Source organism: Cervus elaphus, chromosome 17 (assembly GCF_910594005.1).
Source record: "Cervus elaphus chromosome 17, mCerEla1.1, whole genome shotgun sequence".
NCBI classification, from domain to species: domain Eukaryota; kingdom Metazoa; phylum Chordata; class Mammalia; order Artiodactyla; family Cervidae; genus Cervus; species Cervus elaphus.
In genome coordinates, this window is record NC_057831.1 from 12966516 (window position 1) to 12992575 (window position 26060).

Sequence of the window (26060 nt, forward strand, 5' to 3'; positions counted from 1 at the left end):
ATTTGAGGGATTTAATTTAAATTTCTATCTAAACAAGCTTTGTAAAGAATATTCTTTAAAATAGCTTTTCTCACTTTTGACCTTTAAAATAAAAAGCTTTGAATACACCCAGGGGAGGTGAGGGGCAGGTGGAAATGGACTGGAAATATGATAGGAGTGATACTGCCTTCAAAGATAAATTTGTAGCCTATTCTTTTATACTATAATTTGTTGTCTTAAAAATAATCATGTGAGTCCAAAAATAATTTATGTTCTGTCATTCTGAGTTAAAAAAGAAAAGCTTTATGTTGCCAAGATAATACCTAGATTTTCTACTCTCTTCTTTAGAAGTATTCATATTCTTGGTCTTTTATTTTCAAAAAGGCAAAAGTAAAGCAATGATGGATGTCAAACTCTTACATAAAACTGTTCAGGTGAAGGTTTTGGGTATATCATGTATCAGCTTTGCCTAGATTTTAAATTCTGCTCTGCCATTGAATGTGGGACTTGAACAAATTATTTACCTATGCCTCAGTTTCTTCGTCTGTCGAAGGGGACAATAACCATACCTGCCTTATAAGTCTGTGGTGAGGACTTAATCATTTCATACATGTAAAAGGCTTAGAGTTATGCCTAACACATAGTAAGTGCTATATACTTGATGGTGATATTTTATGTAATTTAGGATTTTGAGGGGAATAGTCCAAGTTCTCCACTCTCCTCCCTACCTTCAGCCATGGTGAGGAGTATCTTTAACCAACTTAGTGGGCTGTCCTCAGAGGACCCTTTTCAGCCTTCTAGTAAAGGGCATTCCATGAATCTGATACCTTGACTTACAGCTTATACTACCTTACCAGAGTGCTTTTATCTTAATTCTTGTGCAAGCTAAAGCTCTATTTTTTTTCTAGTTTTATTGAGATATGATTGCCATAATGCATTGTTTAAATTCAGGGTGTACAGCACAATGAGTTGACTTAACATACGTTATGAAATGATTACCACAATAATTTTAGTGACTATCCATTATTTTATATAGGTACAAAATTAAAGAAGTTAGAAAAGAGGTATTTTCTCCTCATGATGAGAACTTAGAATTTACTCTCTTTACAGGTTTCATGCATAACATACAGAAGTGTTAATTATATTTATCATGTTGTACATTATATCCTTTGTAGTTATTGATCTTGTACCTGGAAGTTTGCACCTTTTGACTACCTTCATCCAATCCCTCCTCCCTCTTCCCACCCCCTCACCTCTGGTCACCACAAATCTGATCTCTTTTTCTGTGAGATTTTATATTTGTTTGTTTGTTTTTGACATATAATTGATGTACCACACTATCTTAGTTTCTGGTACACAACATAGTGATTCATTATTTCTATACATTTTTAAATGACCACCACGATATGTCTAAATACTGTCTACCACCATGCAAAGGTATTACATATTTATTGACTACATGCCCCACACTGTACATGTCATACCCATGATTCTATTTTGCAGCTAGAAGTTTGTACCTTCTGGTCTCCCTCACTTCTTTCTCTTCTCCCCTGAGCCCTTTTATCCAGCAACCACCTGTTTGTCTTGTGTGTCTGTGAGTTGTTTCTGTTCTGTTACATTTGTTCATTTGTTTTGTTTTTTAGATTCCACATGTAAGTGAAATCATACAGTAATTGTCTTTCTCTGTCTGACTTATTTCAGTCAGTATAATACCCTCTAAGTCCATCCATATCACAAATGACAAGATTTCATTCCTTTTATGGCTAAGTCATATTCCATAATATATATGTGTTCCCATATATATATATGCATATTGCATCTTCTTTATCCATTCATCTAGTGATGGGCATTTAGGTCGCTTCCATATCTTGGCTATTATAGATAATATGGCAAAAAACATAGGTGTGCATGTATCTTTTCTAAGTTGTGCTTTCATTTTCTTCATATACATACCATAAAATAGAATTGCTGGATTATGGTAGTTATCTTTCTAATTTTTTAAAGAACCTCCATACTGTTTTTCACAATAGCTGCACCAATTTACATTCCTAGCAATAGAGCATGAGGATTCCCTTTTCTCCACATCCTATCCAACACTTGTTATTTGTTGTCTTTTTTTGTAATAGTCATTCTGACAGGTTTGAGATGATATCTTATTGTGGTTTTGATGTGCATGTCCTTAATAATGCCGTAAAGCTTTCTTTCATGTGCTTCTTGGCTATCTATAAGTCTTCTTCCCCAAAAAAATGTCTATTTAGACCCGCTGCCCATTTTTTAATTGGGTTGTTTGGACTTTTGTGGTGTTTTGTTATTGTTGTTTGAATTCTTCATATATTTTAGATCAGTCAGTTCAGTTCACGCATACAGTTGTGTCCAACTCTTTGTGACCCCATGGGCTGCAGCATGCCAGGTTCACTGTCCATCAACAACTCCCATAGCTTGCTCAAACTAATGTCCACTGAGCTGGTGATGCCAACCAACCATCTCATCTTCTGTCATCCCCTTCTCCTTTTACCTTCAGTCTTTCCCAGCATCGGGGTCTTTTCTAATGAGTAAGCTCTTCGCATCAGGTGGCCAAACTATTGGAGCTTCAACATCAGTCCTTCCAAAATATATTCAGGACTGATTTCCTTTAGGATTGACTAGTTGGATCTCCTTGCAGTCCAAGGGACTCTCAAGAGTCTTCTTCAACACCACAGTTCAAAAGCATTAATTCTTCAGCACTCAGCTTTCTTTATGGTCCAACTCTCACATTCATACATGACTATTGGAAAAACCACAGTTTTGACTAGATGGACTTTTGTTGGCAAAGTAATGTCTCTGCTTTTTAATATGCTGTCTAGGTTGGTCATAGCTTTTCTTCCAAGGAGTAAGCATCTTTCAATTTCATGGCTGCAGTCATTACCTGCAATGATTTTGGAGCCCAAAAAAGTAAAGTCTCTCACTGTTTCCATTGTTTCCCAATCTATTTACCATGAAGTGATGTGACCAGATGCTATGATCTTAGTTTTTTGAATGCTGAGTTTCAAGCCAGCTTTTTCACTTTCCTCTTTCACTTTCATCAAGAGGTTATTCAGTTCTTCTTCACTTTCTGCCATAAGGGTGGCATCATCTGCATATCTCAGCTTATTGATATTTCTCCTGGCAATCTTGATTCCAGCTTTTCCTTCATCAGGCCCAGCATTTCACATGATGTACTCTGCATATAAGTTAAATACGCAAGGTGACAATACAGGGGTTTGACATTCTGCTTTTATAATTTGAAACCAGTCTGTTGTTCCATGTCCTGTTCTAACTGTTGCTTCTTGACCTGAATACAGATTTCTCAGGAGGCAGGTCATGTGGTCTGGTATTCCCACCTCTTGAAGAATTTTCCACAGTTTTTTGTGATCCAGACAGTCAAAGGCTATGACATAGTAGGTGAAGCAGAAGTAGATGTTTTTCTGGAATTATCTTGGTTTTTCTATGATGCAACGAATGTTGGCAGTTTGATCTCTGATTCCTCTGCCTTTTCTAAATCCAGCTTAAACATCTGAAAGCTCTCAGTTCATGTACTGTTGAAGTCTAGCTTGGAGAATTTTGAGCATTATTTTACTAGAGTATGGGATGAGTGCAACTGTGCGGTACTTTTAACAACTTTTGGCACTGCCTTTCCTTGGGATTGGAATGAAAACTGACCTTTTCCAGTCCTGTGGCCACTGCTGAGTTTTCCAAATTTGCTGGCATATTGTGCGTAACACTTTATCTTTTGAGTGCAAATTTACTGGCGTATTGAGTGCAACAGCATCATCTTTTAGAATCTGAAAAAGCTCAACTGGAATTCCCTCCCCTCCACTAGCTTTGTTTGTGGTGACCTTCCTAAGGCCCACTAGACTTCACATTCCTGGATGTCTGGCTCTAGGTGAGTGATCACACCATCATGGTTATCTTGGTCATGAAGATCTTTTTTGTATAGTTCTGTGTATTCTTGCCACCTCTTCTTAATATCAGTTGAAAAGGACATCTTTTTTGGTTTTAATTCTAGAAGGTCTTGTAGGTCTTCATTGAACCATTTCAACTTCAACTTCTTTGGCATTAGTGGTTGGTGCATAGACTTGGATTACTATGATATTGAGTATTTGCCTTGGAAACGAACATTCTGTTGTTTTATTTATTTATTTATTTTTTTCTTTACTTTATTTTTTTTTATTTATTTATTTTATTTATTTATTTTTTCAGTGGGTTTTGTCATACATTGACATGAATCAGCAATAGATTTACACGTATTCCCCATCCCGATCCCCCCTCCCACCTCCCTCTCCACCCGATTCCTCTGGGTCTTCCCAGTGCACCAGGCCCAAGCACTTGTCTCATGCATCCCACCTGGGCTGGTGATCTGTTTCACCATAGATAATATACATGCTGTTCTTTCGCAACATCCCACCCTCACCTTCTCCCACAGAGTTCAAAAGTCTGTTCTGTACTTCTGTGTCTCTTTTTCTGTTTTGCATGTAGGGTTATCATTACCATCTTTCTAAATTCCATATATATGTGTTAGTATGCTGTAATGTTCTTTATCTTTCTGGCTTACTTCACTCTGTATAATGGGCTCCAGCTTCATCCATCTCATTAGAACTGGTTCAAATGAATTCTTTTTAACGGCTGAGTAATATTCCATGGTGTATATGTACCACAGCTTCCTTATCCATTCATCTGCTGATGGGCATCTAGGTTGCTTCCATGTCCTGGCTATTATAAACAGTGCTGCGATGAACATTGGGGTGCACGTGTCTCTTTCAGATCTGGTTTCCTCAGTGTGTATGCCCAGAAGTGGGATTGCTGGGTCATATGGCAGTTCTATTTCCAGTTTTTTAAGAAATCTCCACACTGTTCTCCATAGCGGCTGTACTAGTTTGCATTCCCACCAACAGTGTAAGAGGGTTCCCTTTTCTCCACACCCTCTCCAGCATTTATTGCTTGTAGACTTTTGGATAGCAGCCATCCTGACTGGCGTGTAATGGTACCTCATTGTGGTTTTGATTTGCATTTCTCTGATAATGAGTGATGTTGAGCATCTTTTCATGTGCTTGTTAGCCATCTGTATGTCTTCTTTGGAGAAATGTCTGTTTAGTTCTTTGGCCCATTTTTTGATTGGGTCATTTATTTTTCTGGAATTGAGCTTCAAGAGTTGCTTGTATATTTTTGAGATTAATCCTTTGTCTGTTTCTTCATTTGCTATTATTTTCTCCCAACCTGAGGGCTGTCTTTTCACCTTGCTTATAGTTTCCTTTGTTGTGCAAAAGCTTTTAAGTTTCATTAGGTCCCATTTGTTTAGTTTTGCTTTCATTTCCAATATTCTGGGAGGTGGGTCATAGAGGATCTTGCTGTGATTTATGTCGGAGAGTGTTTTGCCTATGTTCTCCTCTAGGAGTTTTATAGTTTCTGGTCTTACATTTAGATCCTTAATCCATTTTGAGTTTATTTTTGTGTATGGTGTTAGAAATTGTTCTAGTTTCATTCTTTTACAAGTGGTTGACCAGCTTTCCCAGCACCACTTGTTAAAGAGGTTGTCTTTTTTCCATTGTGTATCCTTGCCTCCTTTGTCAAAGATAAGGTGTCCATAGGTTCGTGGATTTATCTCTGGGCTTTCTATTCTATTCCATTGATCTATAATTCTGTCTTTGTGCCAGTACCATACTGTCTTGATGACTGTGGCTTTGTAGTATAGTCTGAAGTCAGGTAGGTTGATTCCTCCAGTTCCATTCTTGTTTCTCAAGATTACTTTGGCTATTCGAGGTTTTTTGTATTTCCATACAAATTGTGAAATTATTTGTTCTAGTTCTGTGAAAAATACCGTTGGTAGCTTGATAGGGATTGCATTGAATCTATAGATTGCTTTGGGTAGAATAGCCATTTTGACAATATTGATTCTTCCAATCCATGAGCATGGTATGTTTCTCCATCTGTTTGTGTCCTCTTTGATTTCTTTCATCAGTGTTTTATAGTTATCTATGTATAGGTCTTTTGTTTCTTTAGGTAGATATATTCCTAAGTATTTTATTCTTTTTGTTGCAATGGTGAATGGTATTGTTTCCTTAATTTCTCTTTCTGTTTTTTCATTGTTAGTATATAGGAATGCAAGGGATTTCTGTGTGTTAATTTTATATCCTGCAACTTTACTATATTCATTGATTAGCTCTAGTAATTTTCTGGAAGAGTCTTTAGTGTTTTATATGTAGAGGATCATGTCATCTGCAAACAGTGAGAGTTTCACTTCTTCTTTTCCTATCTGGATTCCTTTTACTTCTTTTTCTGCTCCGATTGCTGTGGCCAAAACTTCCAACACTATGTTGAATAGTAGTGGTGAGAGTGGGCACCCTCGTCTTGTTCCTGATTTCAGGGGAAATGCTTTCAATTTTTCACCATTGAGGGTGATACTTGCTGTGGGTTTGTCATATATAGCTTTTATTATGTTGAGGTATGTTCCGTCTATTCCTGCTTTCTGGAGAGTTTTAATCATGAATGGGTGTTGAATTTTGTCAAAGGCTTTCTCTGCATCTATTGAGATAATCATATGGTTTTAATCTTTCAATTTGTTAATGTGATGTATTACATTGATTGATTTGTGGATATTAAAGAATCCTTGCATTCCTGGGATAAAGCCCACTTGGTCGTGGTGTATGATTTTTTTAGTATGTTGTTGGATTCTGTTTGCTAGAATTTTGTTAAGGATTTTTGCATCTATGTTCATCAGTGATATTGGCCTGTAGTTTTCTTTTTTTGTGGCATCTTTGTCTGGTTTTGGAATTAGGGTGATGGTGGCCTCATAGAATGAGTTTGGAAGTTTACCTTCCTCTGCAATTTTCTGGAAGAGTTTGAGTAAGATAGGTGTTAGCTCTTCTCTAAATTTTTGGTAGAATTCAGCTGTGAAGCCATCTGGTCCTGGGCTTTTGTTTGCTGGTAGATTTTTGATTACAGTTTCGATTTCCTTGCTTGTGATGGGTCTGTTAAGATCTTCTATTTCTTCCTGGTTCAGTTTTGGAAGGTTATACTTTCCTAAGAATTTGTCCATTTCATCCAAGTTGTCCATTTTATTGGCATAGAGCTGCTGGTAGTAGTCTCTTATGATCCTTTGTATTTCAGTGTTGTCTGTTGTGATCTCTCCATTTTCATTTCTAATTTTGTTAATTTGGTTCTTTTAGAGATTGCACCCAAGTAATGCATTTCGGACGTTTTTGTTGACTATGAGGGCTACTCCATTTCTTCTAAGGGATTCTTGTCCACAGTAGTAAATACAATGATCATCAAATTAAATTCACCCATTTCAGTTGATTTCAGTTCACTGATTCCTGAAATGTCGATGTTCACTCTTAGCATCTCCTGTTTGAGCACTTCTAATTTACCTTGATTCATGGACATAATATTCCAGGTTCCTGTGCAATACTACTCTTTACAGCATCAGACTTTACTTCCATCACCAGTCACATCCACAACTAGGCTTTGCTTTGGCTTTGGCTCAGCCTCTTCATTCTTTCTGGAGCTGTTTCTCCAATAGTATATTGGGCACCTACCGACCTGGGGAGTTCATCTTTCAGTGTCATCTTTTTGCTTTTCCATACTGTTCATGGGGTTCTCAAGGAAAAATGCTGAAGTGGTTTGTCATTCCCTTCTCCAGTGGACCACGTTTTGTCAGACCTCTCCACCACAGCCCATCAGTCTTGGGTGGCCCTACATGGCATGGCTCATTGTTTCATTGAGTTAGATAGTAACTCATATTTTAGATAGTAACCTAATAAAGCTCTGCTATTTTTAAGGTGAAAGATGTCTTCCCTACATGATATTACTCTTACTTTTCTCATGAAGTTAATGAAATAATTGTATTAGTTGTTCCAAAATATTTATATATGTAAATAGTAAATAATAAAATGTATTTTTTAAATGCTTATATGTATATTTGAGGTAGAGGAGCAAGTACAAGTATTGCCTATGGTGGAAAATGATGAGCTCCCTTTTTAATGAGTTGCATTTGTAATTTCTTCAGTTTAGACCAAGATTATGCAAGTTCTCTTTTATTTGGTACTTTGTTTTCATTCCAGCTGCAATCCTTGATGAGTTGTATATAAGATTATATCATTAATCACATTCAAATTTTTGTTGCTCTCTCAAGAGCAATCAATCTAGATTTTTACTTTTTCTAGACTCTCATCCACAATACCCAAATGCTACAATATATTTAAAGTTAATCCTGAGGTAGGAAAAATTATAAAAAAGTAGTAAGTATGGAAGAGTAGTTGGCTAAAGGCAATCAGTGGCTATGCAAACATTAATGGCTTCTTTATTGCGGTAAAAATTCCTCATTAGACCACAAAAAGACAAGTTTTCTTAAGTTTGATTTCATTTTAACCCATATACATATATAAACTAAAAAAGTTCTGAAAGAATTGTTTAATTTTAAAAGTGGTATGATTCTGGTTCTTTGCTAGTCTAGAAGTTATTAGATTATTGAATTTGATAGTGTTGATTCCGCAATGGGGAAAAAGCTAAAATGTAAATTAACACTATACTTTTAATGAACAATGAGTTTGGCCTATCCCAATTTCAATTTTTATTTTTAGAGTGAGTTTAAGAGTGACTTTGAAATAAAAACCAGATGTGTGACTTTCTACCAGTATTAGTCTTTGCAAACTGCCATAACAAGACATCACAGATTGGGTAATTTAAACAGCATACATTTATTTTCTCAGTTTTTGAAGTTACAAGTCCGTGATGGAGGTGCCAGAAAATTCAGTTTCTTCCTGACTTAAAATGGAGAAGGCAATGGCACCCCACTCCAGTACTCTTGCCTGGAAAATCCCATGGACAGAGGAGCCTGGTAGGCTGTGGTCCACGGGGTCACTAAGAGTCGGACACGACTGGACTGAGAGGCTTCATTTTCACTTTTCACTTTCATGCATTGGAGAAGGAGATGGCAACCCACTCCAGTGTTCTTGCCTGGAGAATCCCAGGGACGGGGGAGCCGGTGGGCTGCCGTCTATGGGGTCGCACAGAGTTGGCCATGACTGAAGTGACTTAGCAGCAGCAGCAGCAGCTTGACTTAAAGACAGCCACCTTCTGGCTGTGTTCCCAATTGGCCTCTCCTCTGTGCATTGTAGGAGGGAGGGAGAGAAAGGGAGAGACAGAAAGAGAAAAGGAGAGGGGGCGGGGGGAAATGCACTGTGGTATCTGTTTTCTTATAAGGCTACCAGACCATCAGGTTAGGATCCTTATGACTTCATTTAAGCTGAATTACCCCCCTAAAGAATCTACCTCTGAATACAGTCACTTTGGGAGTTACAGTTTCAACATATGAATGTGGAGGGCGGGACTACTACCCTAATGCCACCTAAAATGATAATAGTACGTCTCATAAAATTCCATGTTTAGGTGAAGTTCTTCTTAGAGCTTCCATGCCACTTTTGAGCATATGCGTATGATATTTCTGGTCATTTTTATTTTTCAGATCAGCATTTTCATGACCCATTTATCAAACTATGGGAATGACCGCCTAGGGTTGTACACCTTTGTGAACCTGGCCAACTTCGTTCAGAGCTGGACCAACCTGAAATTGCAAACTCTGCCTCCAGTGCAACTAGCACACAAGTACTTTGACCTCTTCCCTGAGCAAAAAGATCCTCTCTGGCAGGTAACACTGAACATTCTCTCCTGGGGTGAAAGAAAAAAACTAGCAATTTGTGAGCTCTGAATTGATGTTGGGAACTCTGCTGGAAGTACTATAGCTGGCATTTAACACAAACTTCTTTTTTATCCAGTAGTTTTATTCTCTTCAATAATGCTTTGTGTTTTGTGGATTACGTATTTGCATTTGGGGTTTGTTTTTCTGAGGTTTTGTTTGTTAGTCAGTTGGTTTGGAAGCTTTGCCTAGAGGATATTGTTTCATTGTTGGTATTTTCTTAGAGCTGATCGTTTTGACTTGAGTTTAGCGGGACCACTGACTAGCAGGAAAACGGTTAGGTGTTAGGTATCTAGTGTTGAGGCAGTCTGAGTGCAGGTTCGGAAAGAATTTCCAAACAGAGCATTTCAGAAAGCAGGAAGTTTATTAAGAAAAAACAGCAGAGATAAAGTGGGCACTGTGAGCACAGTGGGCCAACACCTCCTGACAGGCCAGGGATAGTCAACCATTTTAGTGAGTTAATAACCAATTTTTATAGCCTCAAGACAAAGGAAATTCCTGCTGGATGGTTTGCATTAGGTGATTGGTTGGGGGTGCTAGAGGGTGTTTACTGGAGTGGGCATCTTTGCCTAACTGGGAATCAGGGAGCTTGTTAGTGATTACGAGGGGGCTTTTGGTAACAGTTACAAAGGGGCTTAGTCAGCTTTGGAGGTGACCATGGTTCTGGGGACTCATCATCTAAGAAGATGGGCTTCCCAAGTGGCTCAGCAGAAAAGAACCTGTCTGCAATGCAGGTGCCACAGGAGACATGGGCTGATCCCTGGGTTGGGAAGATCCCCGGAGGAGGAAAGGGCAACCCACTCCAGCATTGTTGCTGGGAAAATCCCATGGACAGAAGAGCCTGGTAGAAGTCCATGGATAGGGTTGCTAAGAGTCGGACACAACTGAGCATCTGATCACACAGAGCACATGTCTAGCAAGACAGAAATCAAGGGCCACCATCATCTAAATGCCTATAACTAGACCTTGATATGTATGTGTACAACACAGATAGTCTAAATAAAAAAGGAAAGGCAAGTTTTACTTCAAGCTCATACAGATTCTATCTTTAATATGTCTTCATGGTTTTTAAAACCAGTCTTGCACTAGGTCAGGACTGTTGGTAAAAAATTGTCAATTTTAATTCAGCTTTATGTGGGAGCCACTAAGCCTCAGGGCATGAAAATGTAAACTAGCTGCTTCTTACCATTTATCTAGGAAAATGCTACCTTCTACTTTCTTGGTTCTTTATGCATCAGATTACATTGACCCACGCAATCAATAAGCTGACTGCAGAGAGCAGATCAGATGGTCCCCTGCTAAGTAGTCAGTAGAGGAGTAGCATCCTCATTAATGAGAAATCACTGTGAAACAGACTTTTTTTTTACCATTTCCTCTCCCTCTCTTGTGTTTCTCTTTATTCCATAATTCATGTTACATGCCCTTCTGTGTCTATATGGTAAAAAAAAAAAAATCCTCCATGTTTATTGAGCATCTCCTATGTATAAGACAAGGCTAATAGCTCTAGAAAATTCAAAGAAGAATAAAATGTAGTGCTTTCTCTCGAAGTCAATGGAACATTTTCTTGTTATTTTTATTCACTGTTACATATTTTAAAGTCTGTTTTAAACAGCTACTGTAAGTCATACTTTATTTTAATGATTTATTCAGCAGTTTGGTGTATATATTAAGTAGACAAAGACATAGTTTTTATAGTGTGTATAGTCATAATACATAGACATTGAATTTCATAAAGGCAAAACCTTGTGTCCCATAAATGGTAGTTAAAAGTGCTCACATACTTATAAAATTGATAAATCATTGATAGTAAATCAATTCTTTTCTCACATATTTTTACTTATAAGATATCTATAATTCATGGTATAGGAACAATAAAAAGTAGCCAACTTAACCAAGGTGATAGATGATCTAAAAAGTGAGTCAGTGGCCCCAAACTATACTATCTTCAAAGGGGAAAAAAATGCTTTTTTAAATGAAAAATTTATACATCTTAATGCTTTATGAGTTTTTAAAAATAAATAATTGTGTTCATTGATAGTTTTCCTTCTCAGTGACACTACTTGTTTTCTTTGGAAATGAGCATAATCAAAAACACGTCAGCTCCAATAAGATTTGGTCAATATGATAGTTTTAAATTTGATGATCACATGTTAGATATGAAATACTGTGCTTGTTGAATAGGGGTATAAATGAAAATTAGAAAAAGAAAATAGCATTATTCTTTAGAGAACTGCATCACTTTGGAAGACACAAGAACATATGCATACACAAAGGAAAAAAGACATTTGTGCGTGTGACTGTTATAATTTTTAATAGCATCATAGAGGTAAATTCCTAGGGAGTTCTTAATAAATGATATAATTAATCAGAAAAGGCATCAGATAGTTCACAAATTTAAGTTGCTGTTTTCATTTATATTTCTATTATCAAAGCATAGCTTATTATAAGAGTATTTAAATAATGTGGAAAAAATGGAAAGTGGAGTTGCTCAGGCATGTCCGACTCTTTGTGACCCCGTGGACTGTAGCCCACCAGGCTCCTCCATCCATGGGATTTTCCAGGCAAGAGTACTGGAGTGGGCTGCCATTTCCTTCTCCAGGGGATCTTCCTGACCCAGGGATTGAACCCAGGTCTCCCGCATTGTAGACAGACGCTTTACTGTCTGAGCCACCAGGGAAGCCCGTAATACTCAAGAGTAAATGTTTACTAAAAGTCTCCTGTTTCATTACATGAATTATATTATTTATATGGTTACTTTTAACTGAAAAATGAAGTTGTAAACATTTCTTATTAACTAACGTGCCATATGTTCCCAAATGTATTTAAGAAAGAAAACAAGGACTAGTAGCAGAATTGCAGTTAAGTTGAACAGGGAATTATTCACATATATGAGATTTTGAGAACCAAAGACTTATTGAAGCAAAACTTTCCAGTCATAAAGAATACCCAGTGAACCAGTGAAGTTGCTCAGTCATGTCCAACTCTTTGCGACCCCATGGGCTGTAGCCTACAAGGCTCCTCCATCCATGGAATTTTCCAGGCAAGAGTACTGGAGTGGGTTGCTGTTTCCTTCTCCAGGAAGATATTCCTGACCCAAGGATCAAATCCAGGTCTTCTGCATTGCAGGCAGACACTTTACCATCTGAACCACCAGGGAAGCCAGAAAACTGCAAAGGATTTTCTCCTCTCCTCATTTCATGTTTATAATAGCAAGCAAACAAAATGGCTATAAGCATTATATTTGTGTCCTTTATACAGCATCAATTTAATTTTACAAAATATATATAATCATGAAATTGAAAGTGTCACTCAGTCATGTCTGACTCTTTGTAAGCCCGTGGATTGTAGCCTGTCAGATTACTCTGTCCATGGAATGTTCCAGACAAGAATAGTGGAGTAGGTAGCCATTCCCTTCTCCAGGGATTGAACCCGGGTCTCCCGCATTGCAGGCAGATTCTTTACTACCTGAGCCACAAAGGAAGCCCTACATGTAAGCATAACCAACACTAATGAAAGGTTTTACAGTCCATTCATCACAACCCTACCGAGATAAGATCAATTAATATTATGTGTCTCTGTCACTACTATACATTCTCTAAATTAAATGTTGCAGATACTGTATTATATTTATTATAAACATGCCTTTTTGTTTAGTGCATTTCACTTTGAAAAAGCCAACTGTTATCTTTCCTTAGATTTTCAATTCACACTTTTTTATTGTCACAAATAAAAAGAAAATGTGCAAAATGATAATCTTAACAGCTATTTAATTTCCTTTGGTTCCTTATGTAGATTTTCATTAGCACCAACTAACATATATGTGAAAATGTCTTTGTCACCTAATTAAAAAGTGCAATATGAATATCTATCGATGGCCAGCAGCGAAAGTACAACACAGAATGTTCTCCCGTCACTGGAAGTGGATTCCCGGGCAGTTTAACGTGAAAATATGTACTGAGCACACATGAGCTCTATCCCTAGAGTACATCCTCCTCTGTGTAGTCCCTGGTGTGGAAGATTCTTAAAACATGGGTGTCTATTAATTCATGCCCCTTTTTGTTTGGGTGGAATAATGACTATAAAGCATAAAAGAATAAGGTTTCCTCTTTTTTTTTTTTTAAACTCCCATTATAGAAACCAAAGCTCCAGTATGGAGGCAGTTGGAAGGTCAGATCATTGCACATTCACTAATCGATGCTTTTAAGCTCTCAAGCTGTCAGCTTAGCTCAGTCTCAATCGCCAGTCAGTCACTCCAGGGTCTCACTATCAATAAACGTGCCAAGCGTGATGTGGATTCCTGCTCGCCTGTGTGACCAAGGGAATGCTCAAAGAGCTGCAGCTCCTCTCTTTCTAGTCCAGTGTCTCTAAGAGTAAAGAAATAGGGGAACAAAGCCACAGGGTGCTAACCTTAGGGAATTAGCACCTTGGTAGATTCTCGCTGGGAAATCATCTAACTCCCGCTTGGAAATGATGAGATCTGAATGTCTATGACATAAACAAATCACATGGTCTAGTGATACAAACACTGTAGATTCTGTGAGTTGGTGCCGACACAGAGGATTAGGGATTGTAATAGCAGGAGGCAGTAGGGCATCTAGCTCAACCTATTCATTTTAGACACCTGAGGAGGTACAATGTCTTGTTCTAAGTTACTTGACTTGTTAGGGACAAGTCAGAACTGAAGCTCAAGTTGCCTGATTATTTCTGGAACTCCAGTTTAGTCCCAACCACACCAAGATGGTAGTTTTATGTTTAGAATAATAAATATACTTCTATCATTGACTGTCTATGTAGAACAAAAAATCAGGAATACCTTGTGACCTCAGAAGCACAGGATGGAGTACTCAGTGTGAATTTATGCAAAAAATGCTTTTGAAATACCTGTATAATAAAAAGAAAGGTCTTTGCATTCATGGAATTTACAAACCATTATACTCCTGGTTATGTGAACAAAATGACATCATAAATTTGTCTTCATATTTTTCCCCTTTTTTTCACTCTATACCTTATTTATGACTCTATTATTGCATTTCCTATATGGTATTGCAGACACTTGTGCTTGTCATATATCAGCTCATGCAAACCTTAAGTAGTAAGATGTTCGTAATCTAGAACCCAGCATGCTGCTGCTGCTAAGTCACTTCAGTCGTGTCTGACTCTGCACGACCCCATAGATGGCAGCCCACCAGGCTCCCCCGTCCCTGGGATTTTCCAGGCAAGAACACCGGAGTGGGTTGCCATTTCCTTCTCCAATGCATGAAAGTGAAAAGTGAAGTCGCTCAGTTGTGTCCGACTCTTAGTGACCCCATGGACTGCAGCCTACCAGGCTCCTCCGGCCATGGGATTTTCCAGGCAAGAGTACTGCAGTGGGGTGCCATTGCCTTCTTCGAGAACCTAGCATAGTACCATAGCTACTGTCATTAAAATCTCACAAATGTACAAGCAAACACAGAGGGTGTGTGTTTTTGTGTGCAAAAAAGCAGTAACAGTGGCACACTTGTTTCTTGGTAGAGAGGGCATATAATGGGACATGACCTTGAGGAGCACATGCGAGCCAGTCAGGAAAGCTTTGTGAGCTGTCAGAGTAACTTGGGTTTAATAGGCAACAAGTGTGTTCTGAAGATGAGCGTGAAATACTTTTTTCAGTGTTGGCCAAAAAAGATTATACCAGAAGTTTTTGTTTGTTTGTTTGTGTTTTTCTGCGACAAATGAGAACAGGGAGGAGCTGAAGTTAGGTAATAATCTAGATATGAGCCAGGGAAGCCCTGAGTAGCTTCATGGCTTGGGGGGGGGGGGGGGGGGGCGGGGAGTGAGACCTTCAAAGAAAAAGTGTTAGAAATTGTTTGTAGGTGAGACCCTGAGATTAAAGGAACTCTGATACATAAGTAATTATCCCCATAGCTGGGGAAATAAGAGTTCTATAATTTCATAGTCTTCACTTCCATTTATTCATCTTTTAGCCTTTCCAGTGAAATAGCCAGAACAACTTTTATCACTTCATGCTCAGAGCAGAGGCACAAACTTCATCAACATTTGATACATTTTTCCTAATCACCACGTGGATTCATGTGTTATTTATGTATTACAATTCTCTTCTTAATTCAGAATAGTATTTAAACCTTTCAGAAATTCTTCTGACATCCTCAGGTAATTCCTCATGATTTTAATTCTTTTAGTATTTTAGTTATTTAGTTTGCCATAAGCCATTTCACTATTTTGATTACACAAAGCTGTCAGACATTCTGACATCCAGAAATGGTGACATAAGTCATGGATTTTCCTTTTCCCGTCAATCAGTTGCAAATACAATCTTGTCAGGTGTCAAATTCTCCACACAAGTACCCTACTAAGGTTTCATCATGGAAAAACTACTTGAAGATAGCAAAAACAAAATATATATATATATATATATATATATATAAAATACTTTCATACTTGATGAATCAAAATCATCAGAAGATAACTATTTTGAACCCTTAATCCAAGTATAACAATAGAAACTGAATTTTTTGTGTGTGCCTTGCAGAAATGTCTGATAACTTTAATATGCTATAAGTGAAACATTATATGAGACCAACCTATTAAGAGTTTACAATACAGTTTCTTCCATTGAGTTGGTATCCAGATTCCCTGAGAGTATATTCACAGAACCATAAATAGTAATATAAGGTATTGTATGCAAGAGTGCATAGTCATGTTTGAAGATACTCAGAGCTACAGAGTAAACTTGTCACTTTCCCCTGGGGTCAACCGCACTTTTGAGAATATTTCATGGGAAAATACAAATAGTGTGAATTTACTGAAAAAAGATGATGTATTTTGGTGACGAATGCACAGGTGTTTAGGATAAATCAGAGGTATTTTGTGCTTAAACAATTCTTGCGGCACTATTACCAGGATCCACAGGCCTCTTCACATATCCCACCCTCAGAGGCTGGCATTCACGCACCTCTGTAAGTCAGACTGGGCTTCCCGGGTGGCGCTAGTGGGAAAGAACCCTCCTGGGTTCAATCCCTGGGTCAGGAAGATCCTCTGGAGGAGGGTACGGCAACCCACTCTATTCTCGCCTGAAGCGCCCCTGGACAGAGAAGCTTGGCGGGCTACAGTCCATAGGGCCGCAAAGAGTCGGATACAGCTGAAGCGACTTAGCATGCAGGCACAAATCCGAATACTTTGGTAGAAAAGTTTTCTGAACAAGAATCAGACTATTACATGGGAGTTCTGTGCAGAGGGCATTCATTATGGATCAGTGCACACAGGAAGGAAAAGCTTTTCCAAGGAGCTGATGGACTCCCTGGCTTATGTGATGTGCAGGTAGAATCGAGTCTTTGCAAAGACGGTGTGCATCTCAGAGTTTCTCCTTAAGGATTTGCTGACTGAAGCACTGAGGATACATGTCCCTAACCTATTAAAATTCTTCATCAGTGTACGTGGATTGTATTAGGCTTAAATGACTTTGAGAGACAAAATATTGAAAGTCACCAGCTTGTATAATGCAGATTTGGAAAAGAATTTTCTTTAAAGATGTGCATATGGCAAGGCTTAGTAAGCAGAATAAAATTTAAAACAACACACCAAGATGGGAGGAAGCAGAAGAACTTGAAAAACAAAAATACCTTTCGTAGCATTCTTCTTTAAACAGTGAGGTCAGAATAGCAGAAAGCAAGCATAGGGAATGGAGAGAAAACCAATAACCTGGAAATTTTTCTAATTAACAAAATAATCCTTCTACCATGAGCACTGGACAATTTTAATGTTTCGGCTATTAAGGTCTAGAGATCCCCTAGTTATCTAGAAAAGAAACATGACCTGAGAGAAGATAATCAGTCCAACTGATAATTCCACAGTGTCCTTCGCAGGGAAGGATGTGGAGAAGCGGTGAGCAGAACAAATTGTTAGTTGAGAAAAGGCAAGTAGGTTGGAATAAGCAGATCTAATGAGAGCAAAAGTTATTTTCATCATTCTATAAAACATGAATTTCAGGATCAGGACAGTGGTGTGACTTTTTTAAAGTATGTGTCTCTAGCTTGATAGTAAATTTGAAATTTTTACTTAATTAGAGAAGGAAAATCTGAGTGCTCATACCCTTCTTAATAACGTGATTTCATCAGAATTTACTGCCCTTTCTAAGCCTGGTTAATCATCTCAGGGAATCTTGTGTCCACTCTACCTATATCTACCAAAAAGTAAATCTGCCTCACCTCATCATATATTCCATGTACAAAATCTACCTGCATCCCATTTACCTGTGTAAGAGATAGTTGCATGCATTTTCACTACGCTGGCACTATTATCATATACACTGCCTAAAGCAGCTTTAACTGAGTATTTTTCCAAAGTTTCAGCATATCTATAATGCTAGATACTAAAAACAGAAAATTACAGTGTGTAACAGTTTCAGACATGTAGGGAACAAGCAGATAGGGATATAATTGCTTTATAAGTTTCTGATCTTTAGAATTAAAATAGCAATGGCACAAAGTATGAGAAAGTGCATGCAAATGCACCCCTTTTGTTATAATCATTGTAGAATCTTCTCCCCCTGCAACCCTTCTCTCTCTCTCTCTCTCTCTCTCTCTCTCTCTCTCTCTCTCACACACACACACACACACATGCAATTTAACTGCAGAGACAACCCCAGCTTTGGATTTCAAATCTGAAACTAATGTCCTGTGTCACCTTCAGCAAGACCTAAATAAAACACCTTGCATCTCAGCTTCCTTGGCTATAAAGAAGGGATAATAATATCTGTCTTGCCAGGTTGCTTTGAGGATTAGAAATAATCTATATCAAGCAAGTGCCTGGAATATAGACGGTGATCAATAAAAATTAGAAATTATGTTAGCTGTTATTCAGACAATAAAAGGAGACTCAGAGTAGGAAAAATCTAAACAAACATTTTCAGAATATAAAATAAGAAATGCAAACATCCTGTTACTAAAGCTGTGATTAACAGAGACAAGAAGGAACATACAAAGAAAAGAGATGAAAGAAGAAATATGGGCATCCCAATAGCCCTAAAATGGTCTAACATAGAAGGAATGCAGTTAGAAATAAAGCCTGTCCAGACCGATGTATACAAATGCCACCAATTATAAGGTACCTACAGGAAAAACTGAAGTAGTATAAATTGAACTAATAATAAAAACATTTGGGACAGCAAGTATTGTAACATCTTGCCAGCGTGCCACTGTGTTAGTAGCTCAGTTGTGTCCAAGTCTTTGTGACCACATGGACTGTAGCCGGCCAGGCTCCTCTGCCCATGGAATTCTCCAGGCAAGAATACTCTCCAGGGGTGGGTTGCCATTCCCTTCTCCAACGAATCTTCCCAACCCAGGAATCGAATTTGGGTCTCCTGCATTACAGGCAGATTCTTTAGCTTCTGAGCCACCAGGAAAGCCCACCTTAGCACCAGGTAATTTTATTTTATACTTTACTCCCATCAGTATAATTTCCTGGGAAAGTACAACTAAAATGACTAGGGTCTTTGTCCACCAAAATGAGTATTTAATCCATGTTCTGTGTGTGAGAGTCAAACTCCTTCCAAGTCTTACATTATCAATCTGCCCATTTCTGTGAAAGTTTGTTTCACCAGTTTTGCATGCAGAAATTTGAATGGCAAAGCCATGTATATTGTGATAAAGAAGAAAAGAGGTTTAGTCAAACATGCAGAACCAAGAGAGGTCTCACAAAAGATTTTGAGTTTCAACAGTGGCACTGAAATAATCAGTTTGCTCATCCACTTTATAAGTGTAAGGAAACCATTTGAGCAAATGAATGGAACACCTATTCTGAGATTTGTTCTTTGTTGAGTTATATATGATGAAATGCAATAAGAATAGGTAATTGACACTGCTTTCCTATTGCTTAATGTCTAAAATATAGTGGAAAGCTAAATTTCTTTGCAAATGATGCAGTTAAATGATAATAACGAGGAAAATAAAGATTAAATTCTACAGTGATCATGTGTGAGTAAATAGCAAGAAATAGCTTCCGGGGCCACCATGAAGAACATCATCTGTGACTGAATTTTTTTGTGGGTGTTTGAGAAGTAAAATATCTACACAGTTTATGTTACATTAGCTTTCGAACATGTATCAAAACCTGCCTACGCTTATAACAAATGTTTATGGCGCCCATCCTATCACAGTTAATCAATCATTCAGTCCATAATTATCAAGCAATTCTTATGTATTAGAGTGCATCAATCAAGAAGACAGAGGCCTCCTCCTCAGAGAACTTACATTCTAGTTGAATGTAATTATTGGAAATATAACCAACTATTAGTAGGCATATTACATACTATTGCTAGAAACACACACTTGAATTAAAGAATTCTGGGTACTAAAATGCAGTGAAGGAAATATGACAGGAAGCTCTTACAGAGAGACAGAAAACGGAGGAAGTGCTCTGGCTCTAGTCATCAGGGAAGGCCTCTTGCTTGGGGTGATACTTGAGTTGAGCCCTGAATGACAATAAGTGCTAACATAATGAATTGGATGAGTTGCAGTAGCCAAATAGCAAGAATATCCCAAAATAGGATGAGAGGAGAGTTTGGGGGAGAATGGATACAGGTATATGTATGCTGAGTCCCTTTGCTGTTCAGCTGAAACTGCCATAACATTGTTAATTGGTTATACCCCAATACAAAATTAAAAGCTTTTTTAAAAATAAATTAAAATTAAATAGCATTTAAAAAAACCATCTGAGCAAGCAGTAAATGTACCTAGATTATGTTTAAATACAATACAATGTGAAGAAAGAATATCCAAAAATAAACTAAATTAGGATTATATAGGAATCTTTGCATCATTAGGTATAATAGCCTATAGCTTCAAGTTTGCCTGAAGAAACTCCAAGCTGTTTCTTTATCAGGTATATTTGGCTATATTCAAATTTAGAGGAATCAAGGGATTATTTATATTGTGTGCATGCCTAGTCACTCAGTTGTGTCTGACTCTGTAACCCCATGGACTATAGCCCACTAGGCTCCTCTGTCCATGTAATTTTTCAGGCAAGCATACTAGAGTGAGTTGCCATTTCCTTCTCCAGGGGATCTTCCTGACCCAGGGATGGAACCTGAGAGTCCTGCGTCTCCTGCATTGGCAGGTGCATTCTTTACCATTGCACCACCTTGGAAGCCTTTTAAGTATAATAAATGTGAAAAAAAAAAAAAGAATATCCATAAATGCCGGGAGCCGGAACACGAGATCCCACCCATGACAAGGTCATGAGGAGAAGACCTGACAAGCAAGGCAGATCAGGACCTCAGGGATTTCGAAAAGCTGCCCCAGCGCTAACCTTAAAGATGATCTCTGTCTTTCTGATGCTTGCTATATTAGACTACTCCCTAATTTCTGTGACACAGGTCGAAGGCCTTCCCCAATCTCTCTCCAAACAGAATCAACCTAGAACTTTAATCAATATGTCCCCCGGAAGGTGGGATCCTATAAGATTATCCAGGATGAAAGGAGTGTTTCAATTTAGACCCCTTTGCTGGCATTCTAGCCTGCTTGGCACATGTGTACTAATGCACATGGATGCTCACAACACCTCAATCATAAACAGCATAAAGAACCTGATCACATAAAGGCCCTAATAGGCACAGAGCCCTTCGGGGGTGAGGAAGCCCTACTAGAGAACACAAAAATATTATTCTAAAAGTGGTTATAGTTAAAGATTTAGAAAAATAAGAGTTCAGAATTGTTAATTTTAACCAGGAATGCTAAACAGGGGCTGCCTCACCAGAGCTGCAGAGTGTTTGTGTGGTAAACCTTTTAGATAAATTTAACTGATAACTTCTGCAAAACGACTGACCTTTGTGTTCATTAAAGAATAGATTACGGGAAACAGCTTTGCATTCACCTAGGTCATAAAATGTCAATAGGCCCCATGGCCAGAAGATAATGTACAAGACTCTCACAAAGAAGTATGCAGAAAACACCCTGGTTTCATGAAGAACAAGCTGATGTAATGTTAAACTATCTTCCCCTTAGAAATGTACTAATTTAGAGTATAAAAGCCATGGTAAAAAATAAAGCATGGCCAGACTCTGCCAGACCCTGCAAACACCCCCGTCTGGTCATTCTCTCTCTCTCTTTTTCTCTTTCTCTCTCTCTCCCTCGCAGACTTGGCCCTGTCAAGGCTGGTCTCACATGTCTTCTCTCTCTCTCTCGCCGATGCCGTTCATCCTGAGGGTATCCCCTAGATCCTCCCAAGGCTGGACCCCGGCACATAAATAAACTGAATTAGGATTATATATGAGTCTTTGGATCATCTGGTAGAAGAGTCCATAGCTTCAAGTTTGCCTATATCTCATTCGTCCCAGAAGTCTAGCCATCCAGCTCTGAGAAGGTGCAGTCATCTTAGTTGCTGGTGCTTCTGACAAGGACCAGGAAGTCAGATCTTAGGATGAATATCTGCAATAAACCAGTCCATCGGCAAGCGCAATCTCTTTCTGCTGCTCCAGTTGCCTAACTAATCTGAACAAAGGGAAAAAAAGAGTCTATGTGAGATTACAGAATAAACTTCCCAGGTGATGCTAGTGGTAAAGAACCTGCCTGCCAATGCAGGAGACATAATAGACATGGGTTTGATCCCTGGATTGGGCAGTCCCCTGAAGTAGGAAATGCCAACCTGTTCAATATTCTTGCCTGGAAAATCCCATGGACAGAGGAGCCTGATGGGCTACAGTGTGTGGGGTTGCAAAGAGTTGGACACGACTGAGCCCACAGAATAAGCACTTTCTTTTATAGAGCACAATTTAATGTTTTTTTAATATATTAACTCATTTAATGTTCTCAATAACTGTGCCAGGTAAACAATATCAATCATTATTTAATGGATAAGAAAGCTGAAGTCCAGAGAGTTTGGGGAAATTGCTTAAGACACAGGCCTCCTGAGCTCATACTCTTAACTACCAAAATAAATAGGGATGATTTAGGATAGATATTAGCTTCATTGAGAAGAACTGGCAAGATTTTGACCCTGAATTGTAGGGAAAAAAGTAAAAGGGTTGCCCAGAAATATAAATAATTCAAAGATTCATAAGCAGGTATGAGTATATCTATAAGAGTGAATGCAGTAGAACTGAAGCTTTAGGTTGTTGTTGACATTTGTTAATTCAGTGCTACTCAAAGTGATAGTCACTCAGTCCTGTCTGACACTTTGCAACCCCACAGCTCCTCTGCCCATGGGATTTTCCAGGCAAGAATACTGGAGTGGGTAGCCATTCCCTCCCCAGGGGATCTTCCCGACCAGGGATCAAACCCGGGTCTCCTACATTGGAGGCAGAGGCCCATGAACAGGTTTGAAGTACTTGTTGCTAATTCACTATGAGATAAAAAGTTTGTGCCAACATATAAACAATCTATATCAGAAGCAGCCAGTTGCTTCACCCAGAATCTTCTTCATTTTTTTTTCCTGCAGCGAAATGTTCTTGTTGAGGCATGCAGTGCAGTAATTCAAACTGTGACACAAATTTTTTATCTTCTCACAGGAATCACAGTGAGAATATGGGCAATGTTGCTATAAGGATGGCATTCCAAAAATACAGAGGTTAAATAGAAAGATATTTCTCACTCATATAACTATCTGAAAAAATGGGCAGGCAGTCTAGGAGAGTGAGACAACTCTGTTCTACATGGTTACCCAGGGCCCCAGTTTGGCAGGTATTCAACATACATACAGTCTCCACTTCTGAGCCCAAGGCACATGGTGCAGTTGTAGCCATATTATAGCTGGCAGTGAGTAGAGAAGGGAAAATCTAGCGAGAATGACTTTAAGATACTTTACATCAATTTGTCTTACTTAAACTGAAGTGACTCATATGAAGGAAGCTAAATTCAAGAGATTATGAAATATAGTCTCTAGCTGGGAAGCCAGAGACTAACAAAATAGTGATGTTCTGTTACTGAAGGAAGAAAAGGAGACAAGATAGTTTAGCCCTCTCTGCTATGACAGAAATTATGTTCAGAGAGTTGAGCTGAAGTTAGACTATGGAGAATTTGAGATTGAATACTGAATAAAAAGATTGCAGAAAATAGAAACACTAGTAAAAATAAAATAAATGTCAGCTATTATGTAAAATAGATAAGAACTGTTGAGCTTATTGCTTGTAATTAACTCCTTTATCACAGTTTCTATAGATGAATTCATCAAGAAATTCAAAATGTATAGGCTAACCTTTGAGAGGCAAATTCTCACAGATTGCGTACATAACTGGTGTTTTTGTACTGCGCTGTACTCTTGTCCCAGTGGAAGATGGTGATGGAAAATGCATCAGTTCTGTGATAGGGATCTGGTTCAATGACTTATTGAGGAAACACTTTCAGGAAAAGCTTATGAGGGAAAATGTGGAACAGGAAAAAGCAGAGCACGATGTAGTCTTAGAAAAGTCAGGCCTTCACTGGATCTGCAGGGAGAGAGCTAATCATGCAAATTGACCTCGAAGCAAGCTGGTCAGGCTGTCACACTCCTGAATCAGTCAATTGCTGGACATGGGCCACCTCTGGAAAGTGGCAAGGGGTCGCATGACTTCCTGTCCAGTTGCTTCTATTTGACCAAGGCAGGACTCAGTCTCCCCAGCTGGTCAGAAATAGGGTGTTTCCTTCAGGGGAGGAAAAGGCATTCAGCCTCTATCACTGCCCCATCCACACCTTGGACCACAAAGCTGTACTTGCTTCTCATAGTACACTCACTCACCCAGGCATGATTTTTCCACAGTTGTGAACATAATTCTTGGGGAAACCTATAAGAGGAATGGCATTAGGAGAAACTGCAGCCTCATTGCTGCAGCCAATTCCAAAGCTGAATGAAACCAATGCACATTTTCTCCATATTCTCCACCTCTATATCCCCTACTCTGGCTTTTCCCCACCAGTGGGTAGAAGTTCTGCTGGTATAGAAGGCTGACGTGGTGTGTCAAATAGTTTCAGGACCAACTTCAGTAGCAGCACCTTTAGTTTATCCCACTAATTCTTTTCTTGTAATTTTCTCTGGGAACTATGACAGAGGAAGTCTATACCTGGATAAAGATAACTTAACTAATGAAGAACTGTACAAAAAAAGATCTTCATGACCCAATTAATCATGATGGTGTGATCACTCACCTAGAGCCAGACATCCTGGAACGTGAAATCAATAGGTCTTAGGAAGCATTACTAAAAGCAATGCTAGTGGAGGTGATGGAATTCCAGTTGAGCTATTTCAAATTCTAAAAGATGATGCTGTGAAAGTGCTGCACTCAATATGCCAGAAAATTTGGAAAACTCAGCAGTGGCCACAGGACTGGAAAAGGTCAGTTTTCATTCCAATCCCAAAGAAAGGAAATACCAAAGAATACTCAAACTACCACACAATTGTACTCATCTTCCACGTTAGCAAAGTAATGCTCAAAATTCTCCAAGCCAGGCTTCAGCAATACGTGAACCATGAACTTGCAGATGTTCAAGCTGGTTTTAGAAACGGCAGAGGAACCAGAGATCAAATTGCCAACATTCACTGGATCATTGAAAAAGCAAGAGAGTTCCAGAAAAACATCTATTTCTGCTTCATTGACTGTGCCAAAGCCTTTAACTGTGTGGATCACAATAAACTGTGCAAAATTCTGGAAGAGATGGGAATACCAGACCACCTGACCTGCCTCTTGAGAAATCTATATGCAGGTCAGGAAGCAACAGTTATAACTGGATATGGAACAGCAGACTGGTTCCAAATAGAAGGAATACATCAAGGCTGTATATTGTCACCCTGCTTATTTAACTTATATGCAGAGTACATCATGAGAAAAATAGCTGGAAGAAGCACAAGCTGGAATCCAGATTGCCAGGATAAATATCAATAACCTCAGACATGCAGATGACACCACCCTTATGGCAGAAAGTGAAGAAGAACTGAAGAGCCTCTTGATGAAAGTGAAAGAGGAGAGTGAAAAAGTTGGCTTTAAAGCTCAACATTCAGAAAACCAAGATCATGGCATCCGGTCCCATCACTTCATGGGAAATGGATGGGGAAACAGTGGAAACAGTGTCAGACTTTATTTTTTGGACTCCAAAATCACTGCAGGTGGTGATTGCAGCTGTGAAATTAAAAGGCACATACTCCTTGGAAGGAAAGACATGATCAACCTAGACAGCATATTAAAAAGCAGAGACATTACTTTGCCAACAAAGGTCCATCTAGCCAAGGCTATGGTTTTTCCAGTAGTCATGCATGGACGTGAAATTTGGACTATAAAGAAAGCTGAGCACTGAAGAATTGATGCTTTTGAACTGTGGTGTTGAGGAAGACTCTTGAGAGTCCCTTGGACTGCAAGGAGATCCAACCAGTCCATCTTAAAGAGATCAGTCCTGTATGTTCATTGGAAGGACTG

At 38.7% G+C, this 26060-nt stretch overlaps 1 protein-coding gene across 2 annotated transcripts in view; it reads left to right on the forward strand.

Annotated features, from left to right (window-relative positions):
* LOC122673402 (bifunctional heparan sulfate N-deacetylase/N-sulfotransferase 4) overlaps nucleotides 1-26060 on the forward strand; it is a 298043-nt gene that overhangs the window by 246617 nt on the left and 25366 nt on the right. For both annotated transcript variants that reach the window (XM_043871154.1, XM_043871156.1), the window contains one exon: nucleotides 9458-9640. In XM_043871154.1, the coding sequence (XP_043727089.1) occupies nucleotides 9458-9640 (183 nt within the window). The remainder of the gene's footprint in view (nucleotides 1-9457; nucleotides 9641-26060) is intronic.